Raw genomic sequence first — 17,332 nt, 5'->3', positions numbered from 1 at the left:
GGAAGGGAATTAAATATTAGTCTTTCTTCCCCTATCCAAATTCTTAACAGATATATTAAGATAATCGAGGCGCCAGGATCTCCCTCTTCGCCTTTTGAGAGAGAGGTCAGCGCGAGGCTCCTCTTATAACTTTTTAGCATGATCAGCCTTCTCCTGGCAAAGGCGCAAGATGTCGCACCGGCGGCCATCACTTTTGTCAGGATGATTCCGATACTGAGAGAAGCCCTTCTCCATTATACAGAGGACTGCTGTAACAGGCAGTTTCTCTTAGCGTGGACTCTCTCCTTCAGGTCATACTCTTCCCTCATCATGACGAGGCAAGAACTACGGGAGATTTTTTTTTACTAATAATCTCTTCTATCTGGCGTCAGAGAGAAAGAAGATGATGTTTTTCGCCCCATTTTGGCCTTTGAGAGGCTGCATTCACAGAGGTCACGTCTTTCCTACAGCACTTTCCAAAGGCCTTCACAAGAGAGTCGGTCTACTCTTTCAAGCCTCACTGAAATAGGTACCTCAAAAAACCTCTTCACTCTGAGTCTGTCGGCGTGCAGACTTACGAGAAGTTGACATGAATGAGAGGATTTTTTCAAGGTGCATGGCATGTGTCATAGCTATGACTTGAGAAGTGCTGCAGATCTTGCTGGATTGAATGAAGAAACTGTCCTCTTTCAATACCTCTGTGACCTACATGGCTGCTTTCTTCCCTTTCTGAGAGAAGAATCACCTTTGGATATATCTGCTATAAAAGAATTCAGTAGCAGAATATACTCTGTCTTTACAAAGACTCTTAAAGACAGTAGAAGACTAAGATCCTCGGGATCTTTTACGATACCTCGAGACATCCAAGAGTAGGACATCATATACTTCAAGTTGGAATCCTGTCATGGCCCGCAGATTCCTTGTTCCGACAAAGTGGAACCTCCTCATCAAGCTTCTTTTAGAAGTCTTGTGAGGAAATTCATTGTTTTTTTTCTCTTGGCCCTAGCAACTACCAAGAGGACAAGTGAATTTCATGTATGGAAGTCTAGCATCGGATTCATTGGAGACTCTGAGTTTTGGTTCTTGATAGCACATTATTCTGGCGAAGAACTAAAACCCTTCCTACCCTGACTCAGAGCTTTGAAGTCAAGGGACTTTCCCATTTAATAGGAGAAAAGACAGAAGGTTATCTTTGCCCAGTCAGGGCGCTTAAGTTTTTTCTTCAGTAGAAGAAATGGGTTAAGGGTTGCCTACAGAATCTTGGGAGTGCGACAAGGGCCCGTAACGCTTCCCAGAAGGTACTCACAGGGATACGATAAGAGCCAAGAAAGCCCTGGGTTCGCCCACTTTCGGCTCGGAGTCATCTTCGACTTCCAGACCTTCCCCTACATCGAGCAAGGAGAGGCAAGTTTCTGCAACGAGAATCCTCCTTAACAGGCAGGAATAGATCTCGTCTGCAATGGAAATACTCTAGAAGGATCCTCCTCGGAGGAAGACTCTTCTCTCTCGGCATATCAAGATATCATATCGTCTACTGGACGTACCTGGCTCCAAGAGCCTCCCCTCGTCCTGGGCCAGAGACTCCAGGCGAAAAGCGCCAGAGGCAGACAGCTCGGACAAGCGCGTTTATTGACCGAGGAGAACAAGGCGGAGGCCTCCAACCTGGCGCAAAGCGCCAGATGCGGACAGACCGGACAAGCGAGAGTGTCCGAGATGGACATCGCCAGCCAGCCTCGAAGCTCCAGAAAGGGGGGGAGGAGCCAGGCTCCAGCCAGGCTCCAGGCGCCAGAAGCGCCAGCCGGACGCCAGGCGCCAGCAGGCTCCAGGCGCCAGCCAAGAGTGATGCGCCAGCCAGGCGGTAGGCTCCTGCCAGGCGCGAAGCTCCAGCAGGCGCGAAGCACTAGCCAGGCACGAAGCGCCAGCCAGGCGCTAGAAGCCAGTCAGGTGCGTAGCGCCAACCAGGCACAAAGTGACTTGCAGACGCGAAGCGCCAGCCAGGTACGAGGTGCCTGCCAGGCTAGTCCCATATCAAAGTACGCCATGGCCTTCTTTGCGACAAGCTTGATCTTGAAGTACGCAATAGTGCCCTGATGATTCCCTCTAGCAGCTGAGATTTAAAGCGCAGAAGGTCTTACCGTTGCGACTTCTCTTTCTTTCCTTAAGAATATGTCATAAAGGACATGTTAGCTTCCACAGACTGGAGATGCAACTCTGTGTTGACTTCCCAGTACTAAAAGGATGTCAGAATAACCTACGAGAGATCCTTCTCTCTTAGTTTACGCGTGTCTGTGGAAACGTTGCTGGGACTGGAGCCGATACTGATCCTTAATTAGTTAGTTAAATTTTGATTATTTAACGTCGACCTTTTAGGGTTTTTTGAAAGGAGTTTGGGGATAACTCTTCCATCTCGGTACTAACCCTCGTGTTAGGATCAGGTGATCGGGATCGGTGTCGTGCTCCCTGATTATGCCACTAGGCAAGGTGTTTTGTCATGTACGTGGATAGGACCCCATTGACAAAGATCCTTAGGTTCTGTCGAGTAAGTGGATAAGACCCCTTTGACAGACCAACAAGAACTCTTAGCCATAGGTCACATCCTCGCTGAGGCTCTTGAGGCGAAGCAGATTCCTAGGCATTAGCCTTGGAATCTTCCGCCTAAACAAGTGGGAACCAAGGTTTTTATTTATTTATTACCTACAACGTATGTTGTTTACCTGTCTATTCAGTAATTAGCTGTCTCTTACCCTCCGCCAAAGGTGCCAATCAGCTAAGTAATATATCTGACAGGGAAGTTGAATGTACAAAAATGATATTGTTATGATACAATAAAGTTTTGTACATACTTACCTGGCAGATATATACGATTAAATGCCCCACCCAGCCTCCCCTCAGGGGACAGGTGGAAGAGAAAATCTGATTAGAAAACGGGAATGGTTCCTATTCCTGCCACCCAGCGGCAGGGTGGTAGATCACCTGACCTACCTGTAGCATGTGCCTCGAAATTCGAATTTCTGTCGGGGACGACGGAGTCTATAGCTAAGTATATATATGCCAGGTAAGTATGTATGAAACTTTATTGTATCATAACAATATCATTTTTCCTAACAATGCAAACCTGAGGTCCTTTACACTAATTGCCCACCTCATGCCACCCCTCAATCTGAAACATGGACCGCAAGTAAATTGGAGTGTTTACGTCCGGGCAGGTGGGTCTCGGTGCTACACCTCAAGTATATCCTATTGTTAAGGACCTTAGTTTTGTAAAATTTGTAAAATTTCAAAAATGTTGATTTTAGTTTACAGTTAATACCGAATCCTATGGTATGACCCAAACTTTCCTATCTTGTGCAAAGTGGAAGATACATGAAGAAATGTAAACATATTGTTAATGTTCTAAGCTATAGTTGAAAATGTGAGACGTTGAGCAAGCTGCCTACCTCCCGGTACCAGCCAATCAAAGGCCGCCAAACAAATGTCTCGTAGGTATAGGGCTCACCTAAGAATCTACCTTAAGTAAACTGATTATAGTAACCTGCTAAACGGCGCTATTAACCGGAGATCAGCGCCGTTAGCCGCTAGTCTAGCTCCATAAAACAAGATCACCATTAACCCATTCTGTGTTAAACGGGGACTGCTTATATACCTATGGGTAATTTCATTGATGTCAGAGTGCTTGTTATACACTGTTATGTAAATATCAAAAGGAAGTTTGTAATTTTACCCCCCCCCCCCCTTTTATTTTTTGTTAAGGAATGTAGGTTATCAATAGCAAAAATAGTTGGTAAGTTTTATGAGTCTTTAAAGGTCTTTGAAATTATTGGGGCAGGTCTTTATGATTGTTTATTGTGAGTTTATAAGCCTTTAAAGGTCATCCAAAGCATGTAGGACAGGCCTTTATGACTTTAATTATCCAAGATATATTAATTCATAAGCATTTATTACAGGCAAAGGAATATGGGGCTCTATGGTCTCCTTAGACCAAGCTGTACAACATGCCGTACTGACAAGCACAACGAGTGGCGGCACTCCAGAGGCTTTAGAAGCCAGTCACAATCTTGACTTGGCACTTCAACGACACAGAACTGCTTTCATCAACCTCCTCCGGAACCCTCCCAAAAATGCCAATGAAAGGTAGTATAGTAGTACGTATGTCTTTTTGTGAGAAAACTATTTAGCTATGTCCTAAGATTTGCTGTTTTGTATGTCCTTACATAACTATACTATTCCTCTCCTGGAGTTATAGTATCTTTTATCATGAGTGATACTCATGAAAAATGATAGATTAATGGTCAGTTATGTATCTTATAAGTGATACTCATAAAAAAGTGATGGATTAATGGTCAGTGATGGTTAGCTCTCCTTACGCTAAGGGTTTAGTTGCCTTGATGTATCTCCTCCAGTAATTCTTATAGAAAGATTCTCCCTCCCTTAAACCTCTCAAAATCTGCCCTTCGCTTTATCGCTCATTATAATTCCTCTATCCCTCTGTACTTTTCCTCCTTATTTATTCTTACCAAATGCCCGTACCACTCTTCACCTCTTTCTCACTCAACCTTAACACATGCCCATACCATCCCAATCTCAATTCTCTTATCCTTCCTATTCCAGCCTCTCATGCAGCAAGATCTCCAAAACCCACTTAGTCATTATTTCTGTTTGCTGTACTGTTTGTCCTTCCTAATGCCCATGTTTCTGAACCATACATCATCATGGATCTGATTACAGTGCACTAGGTCTTTATCAGTATATTTCACATTTTTGTGTCACTCACTATTCTACTTTCAAGCTCTGCTTCACACCCTTCCTCCTGGCTCAAAGTAGATCCTAAGTATATTCAAAATTCTCTACCTGTTTTAAATCTAGGTCTCTGCAATTCATCTTCAGTCTGATTTAATCACTAGATGTTCATTTGTAATCACTTCTCTCAGTACATTCATAACTAGAGCTAACAAAAATGGTCAAAGTATTGATCCTTGATTTAAACCAACTCTGCTTCAAACATTTCTGTTTCATACATTCAACTTCCCTGTCAGATATATACTTAGCTATAGACTCCGTCGTCCCCGACAGAAATTCGAATTTCGCGGCACACGCTACAGGTAGGTCAGGTGATCTACCGCCCTGCCGCTGGGTGGCAGGAATAGGAACCATTCCCGTTCTCTAACCAGATTTTCTCTGTCGCCGGTTCTAGTAACATCGTTGCTGGTTCCTCCTGACTTTGACTTTCGTTTTTCATCGCCGTTGATCTTCTGGACTGATTATTTGGTGACGTATTGGATCTCTGGCTTGGCATACGCTTTTGTGGACTGTTAATTGGATTTTGGTTTGGAATTTTCTTGAAATGTCTGACTCTAGTTATACATTCAGTGTGTGTGTGAATGAGAGTTGTAGTGTGAGGCTACCGAAAGCTTCGGTAGATCCTCACACCGTTCTCTAACACTGGTGATGAATGCGTAAATTTGAATGAGGAGTAATGGAAGATTCTTAATTCCTATTTAAGGAAATTGGAGAGGGATAAGGCTAGAAAAGCCTCTTCCAAAAGTATGAGTAGGTCTTTCTCTAACGAGCCAGTTAGTAGTTTAGCACCTGTCTCTCATTTAATTGTTGCTTCCTCCCATACAGCATTACCGCCTGCTCCCTTATCAGAATCTGCAAATTCGGTATCGGAGATTGCAGATTTGAAGGCTTCCCTCATGAGGATGGAACGAAAAATTAAGGATTTAGAAGGTAAGCAAAGTGCAGTGGAAAGTGCTCCCAGTGCAGTGGAGGGTGCGTCTGATCGGCTCTGTCTCGCTCCCAGGTCTAGACCTCTTCCAAGCTCCCAAGCCCAGAGGAGAAGGAATGTCGAAAGCCATACGGAGGTTACGGAGAATCCCCACCGGTCAGACGTCCCCTCGGCAGGATCTGTAGTAACGTCCCAGGCTGCCAAGGATAGCCATTGGAAAGGCATCCTAAAACAGTGTTTCTCGTCTTCCGATTCGTCATCTAAACGAGGGTGGAGTTCAGACAATCTATTGAGACCTTCCAAAAGATCTTGGAAGTCTCCTGCTTTAGATTCGAGCCCGGAAAGTTTTCCGGAGGACTCTCCACCTGAGAAAAAGAGAGCCATGAAAACTCCTTCTTCATCAAAACCTCCTTCCTCTCTATCGGATAAGGAGGAAGAAGATGCAGCAATGAAGATTTTTATGGAAATGCAACAACAAATTTCGTCATTAGTAGGAGTACTAAAGAAGGACCCTCCTCGGAGAAAGGACTGTTTCTTTCCAATTAAAAGATCCCGTCCAGCGGACGTACAGAAAGCTCCAGATTCAGAGAGCTCGGAGGAATATGGACCGATATGGACAGATCCTTCCAGGCGCGAGGCGCCTGCCAGGCGAGAGGCTCCTTCCAGGCGCGAGGCGCCTTCCAGGCTCCAGGCGCCTGCCAGGCGTGAGAAGCCAGCCGCAAGCGAGGCGCCAGCCAGGCGCCAGGATCTCCAGATTCATCAGATATGGAGTTAGAAATTAACCAGGAGTCTCCTCTTTGGGATTTTTCACAGGATCAGCTTTCTCCTGACAGGGACGCAAGATGTCGCACAGGTGGCCGTCGCCCTTGTCAGGATGTTGCTGAGACTGTGAGAGGTTTTTCGCAAGCACAACCTTATCCTGATAGGGACGCTAGTTGTCGCACAGGCGGCCGTCGTCCTTGTCAGGATGGTTCTGATGTGGATAGGGGCATTTTGCAGGATCAGCCTTCCCCTGACAGGGACTCAAGATGTCGCACAGGCAGCTGTAACCCTTGTCAGGTTAGAGCTGGTACTGCTAAAAGCCCTTCACCTTGCGAAAAGAGGCGCTCTCCTCCGGTTGCTCATTCTTCTCCCAACATAACTGGATAGGAAATGGAAGATATATCTGACTCGGAAGCCGATAAGGGAGCAGGTCTCTCAGATTATAAGACCTTAGCAGCCCTTTTATTACGAGAATTCGGCGAGTCTCTGAGTCCTGCTGCCCCTCCTTCTCCTCGTTCATTGTTTACTAGTACGAGGACATCAAAATCATCCTCCTTTTTGAAAATGCAGCCAACCATTTCCATGAAGAGAGCGTTGCAATCGTTCGGAAATTGGCTCAGATCCAAAGAGGAAGCGGGGAAAACTGTTTTTACCTGCCCCCCTTCCAGGCTTTCGGGGAGGAGAGGGATTTGGTATAATACAGGAGAAGCAATGGGACTCGCCCTCCCTGCTTCGGCGGACGCAAACTTCTCCACATTGGTGGACTCTTCAAGGAGACATGCACTTCCAGTTGCTAGGACTACTTGGGCAATGTCAGAAATGGACCATCTCCTCAAGGGATTATTCCATGTCTTGGAAGTTTTTAACTTCCTTGACTGGTCCCTTGGGGCTTTGGCCAAGAAGACACAGGACCCTGACTTCTTAGAACCCAAAGTCCTACACAGTGTATTGGCCTGCATGGATAAGGCGGTCCAAGATGGATCGGGGGAGGTGGCATCCCTATTCAGAGCAGGAATCCTTAAGAAGAGGGCTGTATTCAGCTCCTTCTTGACGAAAGCGGTCTCGCCCGTTCAGAGGTCGTCCCTTCTATACCCACCTCTTTCGAAACAGCTTTTCCCTTCTCAGTTAGTGAGAGATATTTCTCACTCGCTTACTGAGAAGGCGACGCAAGATCTGCTAGTGCAATCAGCAAAGAAGACGAGGCCAGCCGTTCCTGCTGTGAAGGAGGAGTCACAGAACCCTCAGCCGCCCTTTCGAGGGAGTTCATCGGGTCGGTCCTCTAGAAAGAGAGGAGCAGAGAAAAGAGGAAGGTCTTCTGCCTTTAGACCAGCCAAAAAGACAAAATGAGATACCAGTCCTCCAAACACCAGTAGGGGCCAGACTTCTGAAGTTTTCAGAGGCATGGGCCTCGAGACAAGCAGATTCTTGGTCTCTTGCAATAGTAAAGAAAGGATATCTCATCCCCTTCAGAGACAGACCTCCCTTGACGTCGACACCGAGAGAGCTGTCTGCGAGGTACAAAGATCCTGCCAAGAGGGAATCACTGTTACGTCTTGTACAGCAAATGTTGGAGAAGGAGGCCATCGAACCAGTGCAGGATCCGCACTCCCAGGGCTTTTACAATCGACTGTTTCTCGTTCCGAAAGCCTCCAGGGGGTTGAGGCCTGTGCTGGACGTGAGCGCATTGAACCGTTTCGTAGAGAAAACATAGTTCTCTATGGAAACTTCCAACTTGGTACTTGCGGTTCTGCGTCCAGGAGATTGGATGGTCTCCCTCAACCTGCAGGACGCTTATTTTCACGTTCCCCAGCATCCTGCGTCGAGGAAATACCTTCGATTCATGGTACAGGGCAGGATTTTCCAGTTCAGGGCTTTGTGCTTCGGCCTCTCGACGGCTCCTCAAGTGTTTACGGCATTGATGAGGAACGTAGCAAGATGGCTACATCTGAAGGGGGTGAACATATCACTACTTAGACGATTGGCTCATAAGAGCAAGATCGAAACAACAGTGTTTGGAGGACTTGGAAACGACTCTGGATCTTGTAAGATCCCTCGGATTGCTCGTGAACCTTGAGAAGTCTCAGATGATCCCCAGCCAGAACATTGTTTATCTGGGGATTCAGATGGATTCTCGGGGTTTTCGAGCGTTTCCATAGCAAGAAAGGATTGCTCGAGGCTTGGAAAAAGTCTCAGCCTTCCTAGAGAAAGAACGAAGCTCAGCGAAGGAATGGCTCAGTCTACTGGGCACCCTTTCGTCGCTGGAGCAGTTCGTTTCTCTGGGGAGGCTGCACACGAGACCGCTGCAGTTCTACCTGAAGAAAATGTGGAACCGGAAGGCAGGAGAACTTGCGGATTCTTTTCTCTACAACAGGAGATCAAGTCCCACTTGCGGTGGTGGTTAAACCCTCTAAGGAGGAACAAAGGAGTGTCCTTGTCTCTGCGGAACCCTCGCCTAGTGTTGTTTTCCGACGCCTCGGAAACAGGATGGGGAGCAATACTAGGAACGAAGGAAGTGTCTGGCACCTGGACGAGAGAACAGGTGTACTGGCACATAAATGCGAAGGAGCTTCTAGCTATTCATTTGGCGCTGAAGCACTTCGAAGCAGACGTCAGAGGTGGGGTAGTCCAGGTCAACTCGGACAATACCACGGCTCTGGCATACATCAGAAAACGGGGGGACTCACTCTTTCTCCCTATACGAGATAGCAAGAGCTCTGTTGATCTGGGCAGAGGAATGAGGCATAGTACTCCTAACAAGATTTGTGCAAGGAGGAAAGAATATAAGAGGAGACAGACTAAGCAGGAAGAACCAGGTCCTTCCTACAGAATGGAATCTCCACTCAGAAGTCTGCCAGAAACTTTGGTCTCTATGGGGGAAACCTCAGATAGACCTGTTTGCCACGTTCCTCTCCAGAAGGATGGAGAACTTCTGCTCGTTAGGGGAGGATCCCAGAGCCATAGCAATCGATGCACTTCTCATGGATTGGTCGGGCATAGATGCTTACGCCTTTCCCCCATTCAAGCTACTGGGGGAAGTGTTAAGAAAGTTTGTGTCCTTGGAAGGGACGAGAATGACACTCATCGGTCCCTTTTGGCCCGCTCGAGACTGATTCACAGAGGTACTGGAATGGACGGTGGACTTCCCCAGATCTCTTCCCAAAAGGACAGATATGCTCAAACAACCCCACTTCGAGAGGTTTCACAAAACCTCCACGCTCTCTCACTGACTGCCTTTCGACTATCGAAAGACTGGGCAGAGCGAGAGGCTTTTCTCGGAAAGCTGCAAGAGCAATTGCCAGAGCACGCAGCTCCTCTACCATGCGGATCTACCAATCGAAGTGGGAAGTCTTCCGTAGATGGTGTAGGTCGAAGAAGCTGTCCTCCTCCAATACCTCTGTGGCCGACATTGCCGATTTTCTTCTATACCCGAGAGAAGAATCTCATTTGGCAGTTTCCACAATAAAGGGATACAGAAGCATGCTATCTGCTGTATTCAGGAATGAAAACAAAGATCTTCATGACCGTATACGGTTTTTTGAGACCTCCAAATCAAAATCTTCGCTTCCTCCTAGCTGGAATCTAGATGTGGTTCTGAAGTTCCTCACATCAGATACGTTCGAGCCCCCTCAGCAAGCATCGTTCAGGGACATCACGAGAAAATGCATCTTTCTCTTGGCTCTCGCAACTGCCAAGAGAGTCAGTGAGCTACAAGCATTAGACTCACGTGTGGGTTTTAAAGGAGACTGCAGTTGTCTCTTTCCGACCTCTATTTTTAGCCAAAAACGAGAACCCTTCTAGACCTTGGCCCAGAAGTTTTGAGGTTAAAGGACTTTCTCAGCTTGTGGGGAGGGAACTGGAAAGGTCTCTCTGTCCGGTTAGGACTTTAAAATTTTATCTTCAGAAGAAGAAGCAACTGCAGGGTTGCAATCAAAGTCTCTGGTGTGCAGTGAAGGACCCTAAGAGACCTATGTCAAAAAACGCCCTAGCGTTTTTTGTCAGGAATGTGATTACTGAAGCACACATGAAATGCCAAAGTGAATCCTTTGAAAAGCTAAGGGGGAAAGCGTATGAGGTATGTGCAGTTGCAACATCGCTATCTTTCAACAAGAATATGTCGATGAAAAATATCTTTGCAGCGACGTACTGGAGGTGCAACTCGGTGTTTGCCTCCCATTACTTAAAAGATGTGAGAGTGACATACGAGAAATGCTTCTCTCTGGGTCCTTATGTATCAGCGGATACTGTGCTGGGAAAAGGAGTTAAGACTGATCCTTAAAAATTTTTGTTTTTTGTTTTAGTAAATAGAAAATTTGGTGTTGAGTGTTAGGGTTGTTTGAAAGGTGGTTGGGGATAACTCCTTTCAATCTTAGTGCTAATCCACGGTTAGGATCGGGTGATCGGGATCGGTGTTGTACTCTTTGATTATGCCATTAGGCATAGGTGTATTGTCATGTAAGTGGATAAGACCCCATTGACAAAGGCCATCAGGCTCTGTCGAGTAAGTGGATAAGACCCCATCGACAGACCCACAAGAACTCTTAGCCATAGGTCACATCCTTGCTGAGGCTCTTGAGGCAAAGCAGACTCCTAAGCAGTAGCTATGAAGTCTTCCGCCTAAACAGGTAGGAACCAGGTTTTTTTATATATTACCTACAACGCATGTTGTTTACCTGTCTATTCAGTAATTAGCTGTCTCTTACCCTCCGCCAAAGGTGCCAATCAGCTAAGTATATATCTGACAGGGAAGTTGAATGTATGAAAATGATATTGTTATTGTACAATAAAGTTTCATACATACTTACCTGGCAGATATATACTTAGCTATAAACTCCGTCGTCCCCGACAGAAATTCAAATTTCGCGGCACACGCTACAGGTAGGTCAGGTGATCTACCGCCCTGCCGCTGGGTGGCAGGAATAGGAACCATTCCTGTTCTCTAAACAGATTTTCTCTTCCACCTGTCTCCTGAGGGGAGGCAGGGTGGGCCATTTAATCGTATATATCTGCCAGGTAAGTATGTATGAAACTTTATTGTACAATAACAATATCATTTTTGCCACAGGCTGTTATTGGTGCTGTCCTTGTTCTTTTTACCGAACATTTCAACTAATCTAACCAACTTTTCAGGCACTTTCTCTTAAATACCAAAACAATGCTGTCCTTAGTATTCTGTCAGAAGCCTTCTCTAGGTCCACACATGCACAGTAGAGCTTCTTATTACCTTCAAGCTTATATGAAATTGGCCATTATGAAATATAGTACTACAGTGGTAACTCGAGATATGAAATTAATCCGTTCCGAGGCGCCTTTCGTATCATGAGGTTTTCGTATCTTGGGCAATATTTTACATGTAAAAGTAAAATGGCTAATCCGTTCCAAGCCCTCCAAAAACACCCCAGTAAATTTCATAATAAAGCTAAATTGACCTATAAACAATGAAATACTACAACAATTTGGACCATTCAATACCTAAATCAATAATGTACTGCTAATTACCTGTAAATAAAGTATATTAGTGTACATGGTATACAAGAAATACTGTACGTATGTAGTAAAATGTGGAAGCTTACCTTTCGAGTGAGGCTATCTCCAAAAGTGGCGACAGAGGAGGAGGACAAACGGCAGATACGTGCGTACGTACGTACACTTAACTTTACGAAACACATAAAAAAATGTAAGGAAAACTAAACTAAAATTTACGAAACACATTAACAAAACTGTAACATTTAAGTTTTGTACATGCAACTTCCCCGGCAGATATATACTTAGCTATAGTCTCTGACGTCCCGACAGAATTCAAAACTCGCGGCACACGCGACAGGTAGGTCAGGTGACCAGCCCACTCCCGCCGCTGGGTGGCGGGAATAGGAACCATTCCCGTTTTCTAACCAGAATTTTTCTGTCGCCGGTAGCAACAACATCGTTGTTGGTACCTCCTGCATTGGAATTCTTTTCTCGTTGGATGAGGATTATCTATCTGACCTTTGGTGATGTACTTTGATCTTTGGTTTTGGCATACTCTTATCGTGGACCGTTTTTTGGATTTTGGTTTGGATTCTCTTTAAAATGTCTGACGTGGCACCTGTATTTAGGGTGTGTGCGAAAGAGGAATGTAAGGTGAGGCTACCGAAAGCATCGGTGGATCCTCACACAGTCTGTAAAAAATGTAGGGGGAATGATTGTTCTGCGACTAACACCTGTCTGGAATGTGAGAGTTTAACGGAAGTGGAATGGAAGACCTTGGCTTCTTATGTAAGGAAACTTGAGAAAGATAGAGTTAGGAGGGCTTCCATCAGAAGCTCAAGTAGATCCTGCTCTAATGAACAGGAAGTAGCTCCTAACTTTTCTAATAATTCACCTGCTCATAGTTTGGTTTCAGCCCCTTCCCCCAGCAGCGAACCTGTAGATGCGTCTACGGAAATGGCTGCAATGAGAGCCTCAATAATCAGCTTGAAATCGCAACTGCAAGCAATGAAGGAGACAGGTAAGCGCAGTGATGTGTGCAGTGATTTGTGCAGTGTCCCCAGTGAAGTGGAGGGGGCGTCTGACCGACTCCGCATTGCTCCTAGGCCTAGACCTCTTTCAGACTCCCATGACCAAGGGAGGAGGAATGTCGAAAGCCGCAACAAGGGGGATGTAGAGTATTCCCAACGGTCAGGCGTCCTTCGGCAGGATCACCTGTAGCCGCTTCCCAGGCTGCCAAGGACAGCTACTGCAAAAGCGTCCTCAGGAAGTGCTTTTCGGACTCAGACTCTTCGTCTCCCAGAAGAGGATGGAGTTCTTCCTCTAAGTCGCGCCTCTTAAAGAGATCCTGGAAGACGCCAGCAAGCGAAGCGTTGCATTCCAGTCCTGAGCCTTTTCCGGAGTATTCGCCTGCTCGTAAGAAGAGAGCTATGAGATCTCCTGACTCTTCTCCGGAAGACTTATCACACAAGACTAAGGAAGTCTTGGTAGGACTCCAACAGCAGTTGTCTGCCTTAGTGGGAGTTCTTTCTGAAGGCTCTTCTAGGAAGAAAGACATTTCTCTTCCCATCAAGAGTTCTGTTAGGAGAGCCTCAGAGAGTAAGCGCCCTGGCGTTAGCAGACGCTCCTCGCCTGAAAGGTTTTCGTCCCCAGCGAGACCTTCTTCAGTCGCATATGACAGGAATCGGAAACTCCCTACGAGCAAGAGTTCTCCCAGGAGTTTTGCTAGAGACGATTTCGCCTCTTATGGCAAGTATCAGGAGCCTGATTCGCGGATTTCTCGTGAGAGAATTCGTGCGGCCTCAAAGAGCTAAGGGAGAGAAGAGAGCCCCTCTCTATTCAGAGCTCCGCAGAAGGCAAGGAGCGTTCGTTCGTCCTCTAGACATTTTCCGAAGGAACAACCCTCTCCCTCTGGGAAGTACCCAGGAATCAGGAGTCCCGTAGGATCTTCTAAATATCCTTCTGAGGACACAAGAGTTTCGCCGAATAGGCGCCGAGATTTAGACAAGTTTTCTTCACTTCCCAGGAGGGATAGGAGAGATTCTAGCGCCTCTCCGGATGGACGCAAAGGGAAAAGAAGCTATTCGCCTGCTAGACGCAGTCACCAGGACGCAAACGTCTCCTCTCCTGGACGACGGGAACCAAGGGTTCTCCTTTCTCCTTGCAGGCGCATTTCGCCTTCCAGGCGTCCTCATCAGGACGCAAATGCCTCTCCTTCTTGGACCAGGCAGTCTCACCAGGACGCAAGCGCCTCGCCTTCTTGGCCCAGGCGCGCTCACCAGGACGCAAGTGCCTCTCCTTCTTGGCGCCAGGAACAGGATGTTCTCCTTTCTCCTAGCAGGCGCTCTTCGCCTCACAGGCGTCTGATTCAGGACGCAAGCGCCTCTCCTAGCAGACGCAAGGAGCAGAGCAGAAGCCCGAGTATAGGGAAACTCCAGGACTCGTGCAGGAAGGAGGATAGGAATAAGGACGAAAGAAAAAGGGATCGGTCTCCTGAAAAGGCAAAGCCCTCTTCTCCTGCATCGCTTTTGGAAGAAGTTTCGGATGAAGAGATATCCAAAGATGCAGGAGTTTCGGATTATAAGAGACTTGCTTCTCTTTTGCTGCAGGTGTTTGGAGACTCGCTACGCCAGTCGGATCCTCCCCCTTCTCCGGGATCTTTATTATCCAGTATGAAATGTCGAAGGCCTCCTCCTTCGTTAGGATGACCCTACTCTTTCTATGAGAAAGTCTCTGAAGAGTCTCGAGAGCTGGCTCAGACCTAAGAAGGAAGCGGGGGGGAAGACAGTATTTTCTTGTCCTCCTCTAAGCTGACGGGGAAACCAGGTATGTGGTATGACACCAAGGAGCCAATGGGCCTGGGACTCCCTTCGTCCTCTGATGCGGACTTTTCCGCTCTTGTAGATGCGTCTAGACGACGCTCTCTGCACTCTGCAAAAGCCTCTTGGGGAATGTGTGAGGTTGATCATCTCATCAAGGGCCTCTTCAAGACTCTCGAAGTCTTTAACTTTATGGACTGGGCTTTGGGAGCTTTAGCCAAGAAGTCTCAAGAACCAGACTTCGTTACCATGGAAGAGTTGGGCAGTGTATTAACCTGCCTAGACAAGGCGGTTATGGATGGCTCCAATGAAGTGGCATCCCTTTTTGGATCCTGTATATTGAAGAAGAGGGCAGTGTTTAGCTCCTTCTTAACGAAATCTGCTTTCTCCTCCTGCAGAGATCCTCCCTTTATACGCGCCCCTCTCTAGTCACCTTTTTCCTCAGGAAATAGTGAGGGACATATCAAAGACTTTATCAGAAAAGGCCACACAGGACCTGCTGGCCCAGTCAGCTAAAAGGCTAAAACCTGCTGTTCAGGTTGCAAAGAAGGAGAAAGTTCCCTTCCAGCAGCCCTTTCGGGGAAGGTCTGCACCAAGACAGGTGGAAGAGAAAAATTCTGGTTAGAAAACGGGAATGGTTCCTATTCCCGCCACCCAGCGGCGGGAGTGGGCTGGTCACCTGACCTACCTGTCGCGTGTGCCGCGAGTTTTGAATTCTGTCGGGACGTCAGAGACTATAGCTAAGTATATATCTGCTGGGTAAGTATGTACAAAACTGTATTGTATACTAACAATATCATTTTACAAAAGACTAAAATTGAAAAAAAAAAAAAAAAAAATTATTTTTAATTTTTTTTTTTACTTTTTTTATACTTTACATATTTTTTTTTTTTTTTTTCTTTTTTTTTTTTTTTTTTTTTTTTTTTTTTTTTTTTTTTCTTTACAAAATTTCAACTTCATCACCACCCCTTTCAACTTTCTGTTTTTTAGTATCACTTGGTTCTCCTTTTTAATTACTCCTGCTAATACTAAAAGCCTCTTTAAAAAATAACTACCCAAGGAAGATTGCTTCTGCCTGCTTTTCACAATGTTCCTGAAATGACTCAGGCAAACGTCATCGAACTGCGCAAGCATATGACCTGTGTGAGCCTTTTCGGGTGTCTTTTTTTCTACAAATGATTGCACTTTATGAAAAGCGGCCTAGAACATCCTTAATTTCTGCGTTGTCATAGGGTTGTCCTCCTCCTCCTCGCCGCTGCTAGAGAACTCCTCTTGAATGACGTTATGTTGCATGGCCTCCGACTCCTTCAGGTCATCCATCGTAAGCTCCTCTTGGTGCTCCTCGAGAAGGTTGTTGATGTTGTCTTCGTCGACGACCAGCCCCACGGACTTGTCGAGTGCAACGATCTCGTCAAGATCTGGTTCCAAAACAGTTTCAAGATCGTCAACTGTTTCTGAATCTGCAGCACCAGCTTCGCCCACGTTGAATCCCTCAAAGTCTCGGGCGGATACGACATCAGGCCAGAGTTTCCTCCACGAGGAATTCAAGGTTCACATCGAAACCTCCTGCCAAGCTTGGTCGCATGAGGTCGGATGCATATGACGATGTCGAAATGCTCCTTCCAAAATTCACGCAGGTGAGGTTTGTGGTATCGGTGATGTCGAAACATCTCTTGAAAAGATGTTTTGTATACAGCTTCTTAAGTTCGATATCACTTGCTGGTCCATGGGCTGGAGGAGAGGGGTGGTGTTAGGCGGAAGAAGAGAATCTGATGAAGGAATACTCCGCTAGGATATCTTCCTCGAGGCCAGGAGGGTGGGGAGGGGCATTGTCCAACACCAGCAGACATTTCAGACAGTGGGCTGTCACCTGACCTACCTGTCGCGTGTGCCGCGAGTTTTGAATCTGTCGGGACGTCAGAGACTATAGCTAAGTATATATCTGCTGGGTAAGTATGTACAAAACTGTATTGTATACTAACAATATCATTTTACAAAAGACTAAAATTGAAAAAAAAAAAAAAAATTATTTTTAATTTTTTTTTTTTACTTTTTTTATACTTTACATATTTTTTTTTTTTTTTTTCTTTTTTTTTTCTTTACAAAATTTCAACTTCATCACCACTTTCAACTTTCTGTTTTTTAGTATCACTTGGTTCATCCTTTTTAATTACTCCTGCTAATACTAAAAGCCTCTTTAAAAAATAACTACCCAAGGAAGATTGCTTCTGCCTGCTTTTCACAATGTTCCTGAAATGACTCAGGCAAACGTCATCGAACTGCGCAAGCATACGACCTGTGTGAGCCTTTTCGGGGTGTCTTTTTTTTCTACAAATGATTGCACTTTATGAAAAGCGGCTAGAACATCCTTAATTTCTGCCGTTGTCATAGGGTTGTCCTCCTCCTCCTCGCCGCTGCTAGAGAACTCCTCTTGAATGACGTTATGTTGCATGGCCTCCGACTCCTTCAGGTCATCCATCGTAAGCTCCTCTTGGTGCTCCTCGAGAAGGTTGTTGATGTTGTCTTCGTCGACGACCAGCCCCACGGACTTGTCGAGTGCAACGATCTCGTCAAGATCTGGTTC

At 46.1% G+C, this 17,332-nt stretch overlaps 1 protein-coding gene across 2 annotated transcripts in view; it reads left to right on the top strand.

Moving 5' to 3' along the window:
• LOC135220568 (nuclear pore complex protein Nup205-like) overlaps nt 1-17,332 on the top strand; it is a 56,087-nt gene that overhangs the window by 24,474 nt on the left and 14,281 nt on the right. For both annotated transcript variants that reach the window (XM_064257809.1, XM_064257810.1), the window contains exon 2: nt 3,924-4,110. In XM_064257809.1, coding sequence (XP_064113879.1) covers nt 3,924-4,110 — 187 coding nt within the window. The remainder of the gene's footprint in view (nt 1-3,923; nt 4,111-17,332) is intronic.

This window comes from Macrobrachium nipponense, chromosome 2, assembly GCF_015104395.2.
Source record: "Macrobrachium nipponense isolate FS-2020 chromosome 2, ASM1510439v2, whole genome shotgun sequence".
NCBI classification, from domain to species: Eukaryota; Metazoa; Arthropoda; class Malacostraca; order Decapoda; family Palaemonidae; genus Macrobrachium; species Macrobrachium nipponense.
Note: the sequence above shows the minus strand (reverse complement) of the source record. Positions and strands in the feature narration are given on the sequence as shown.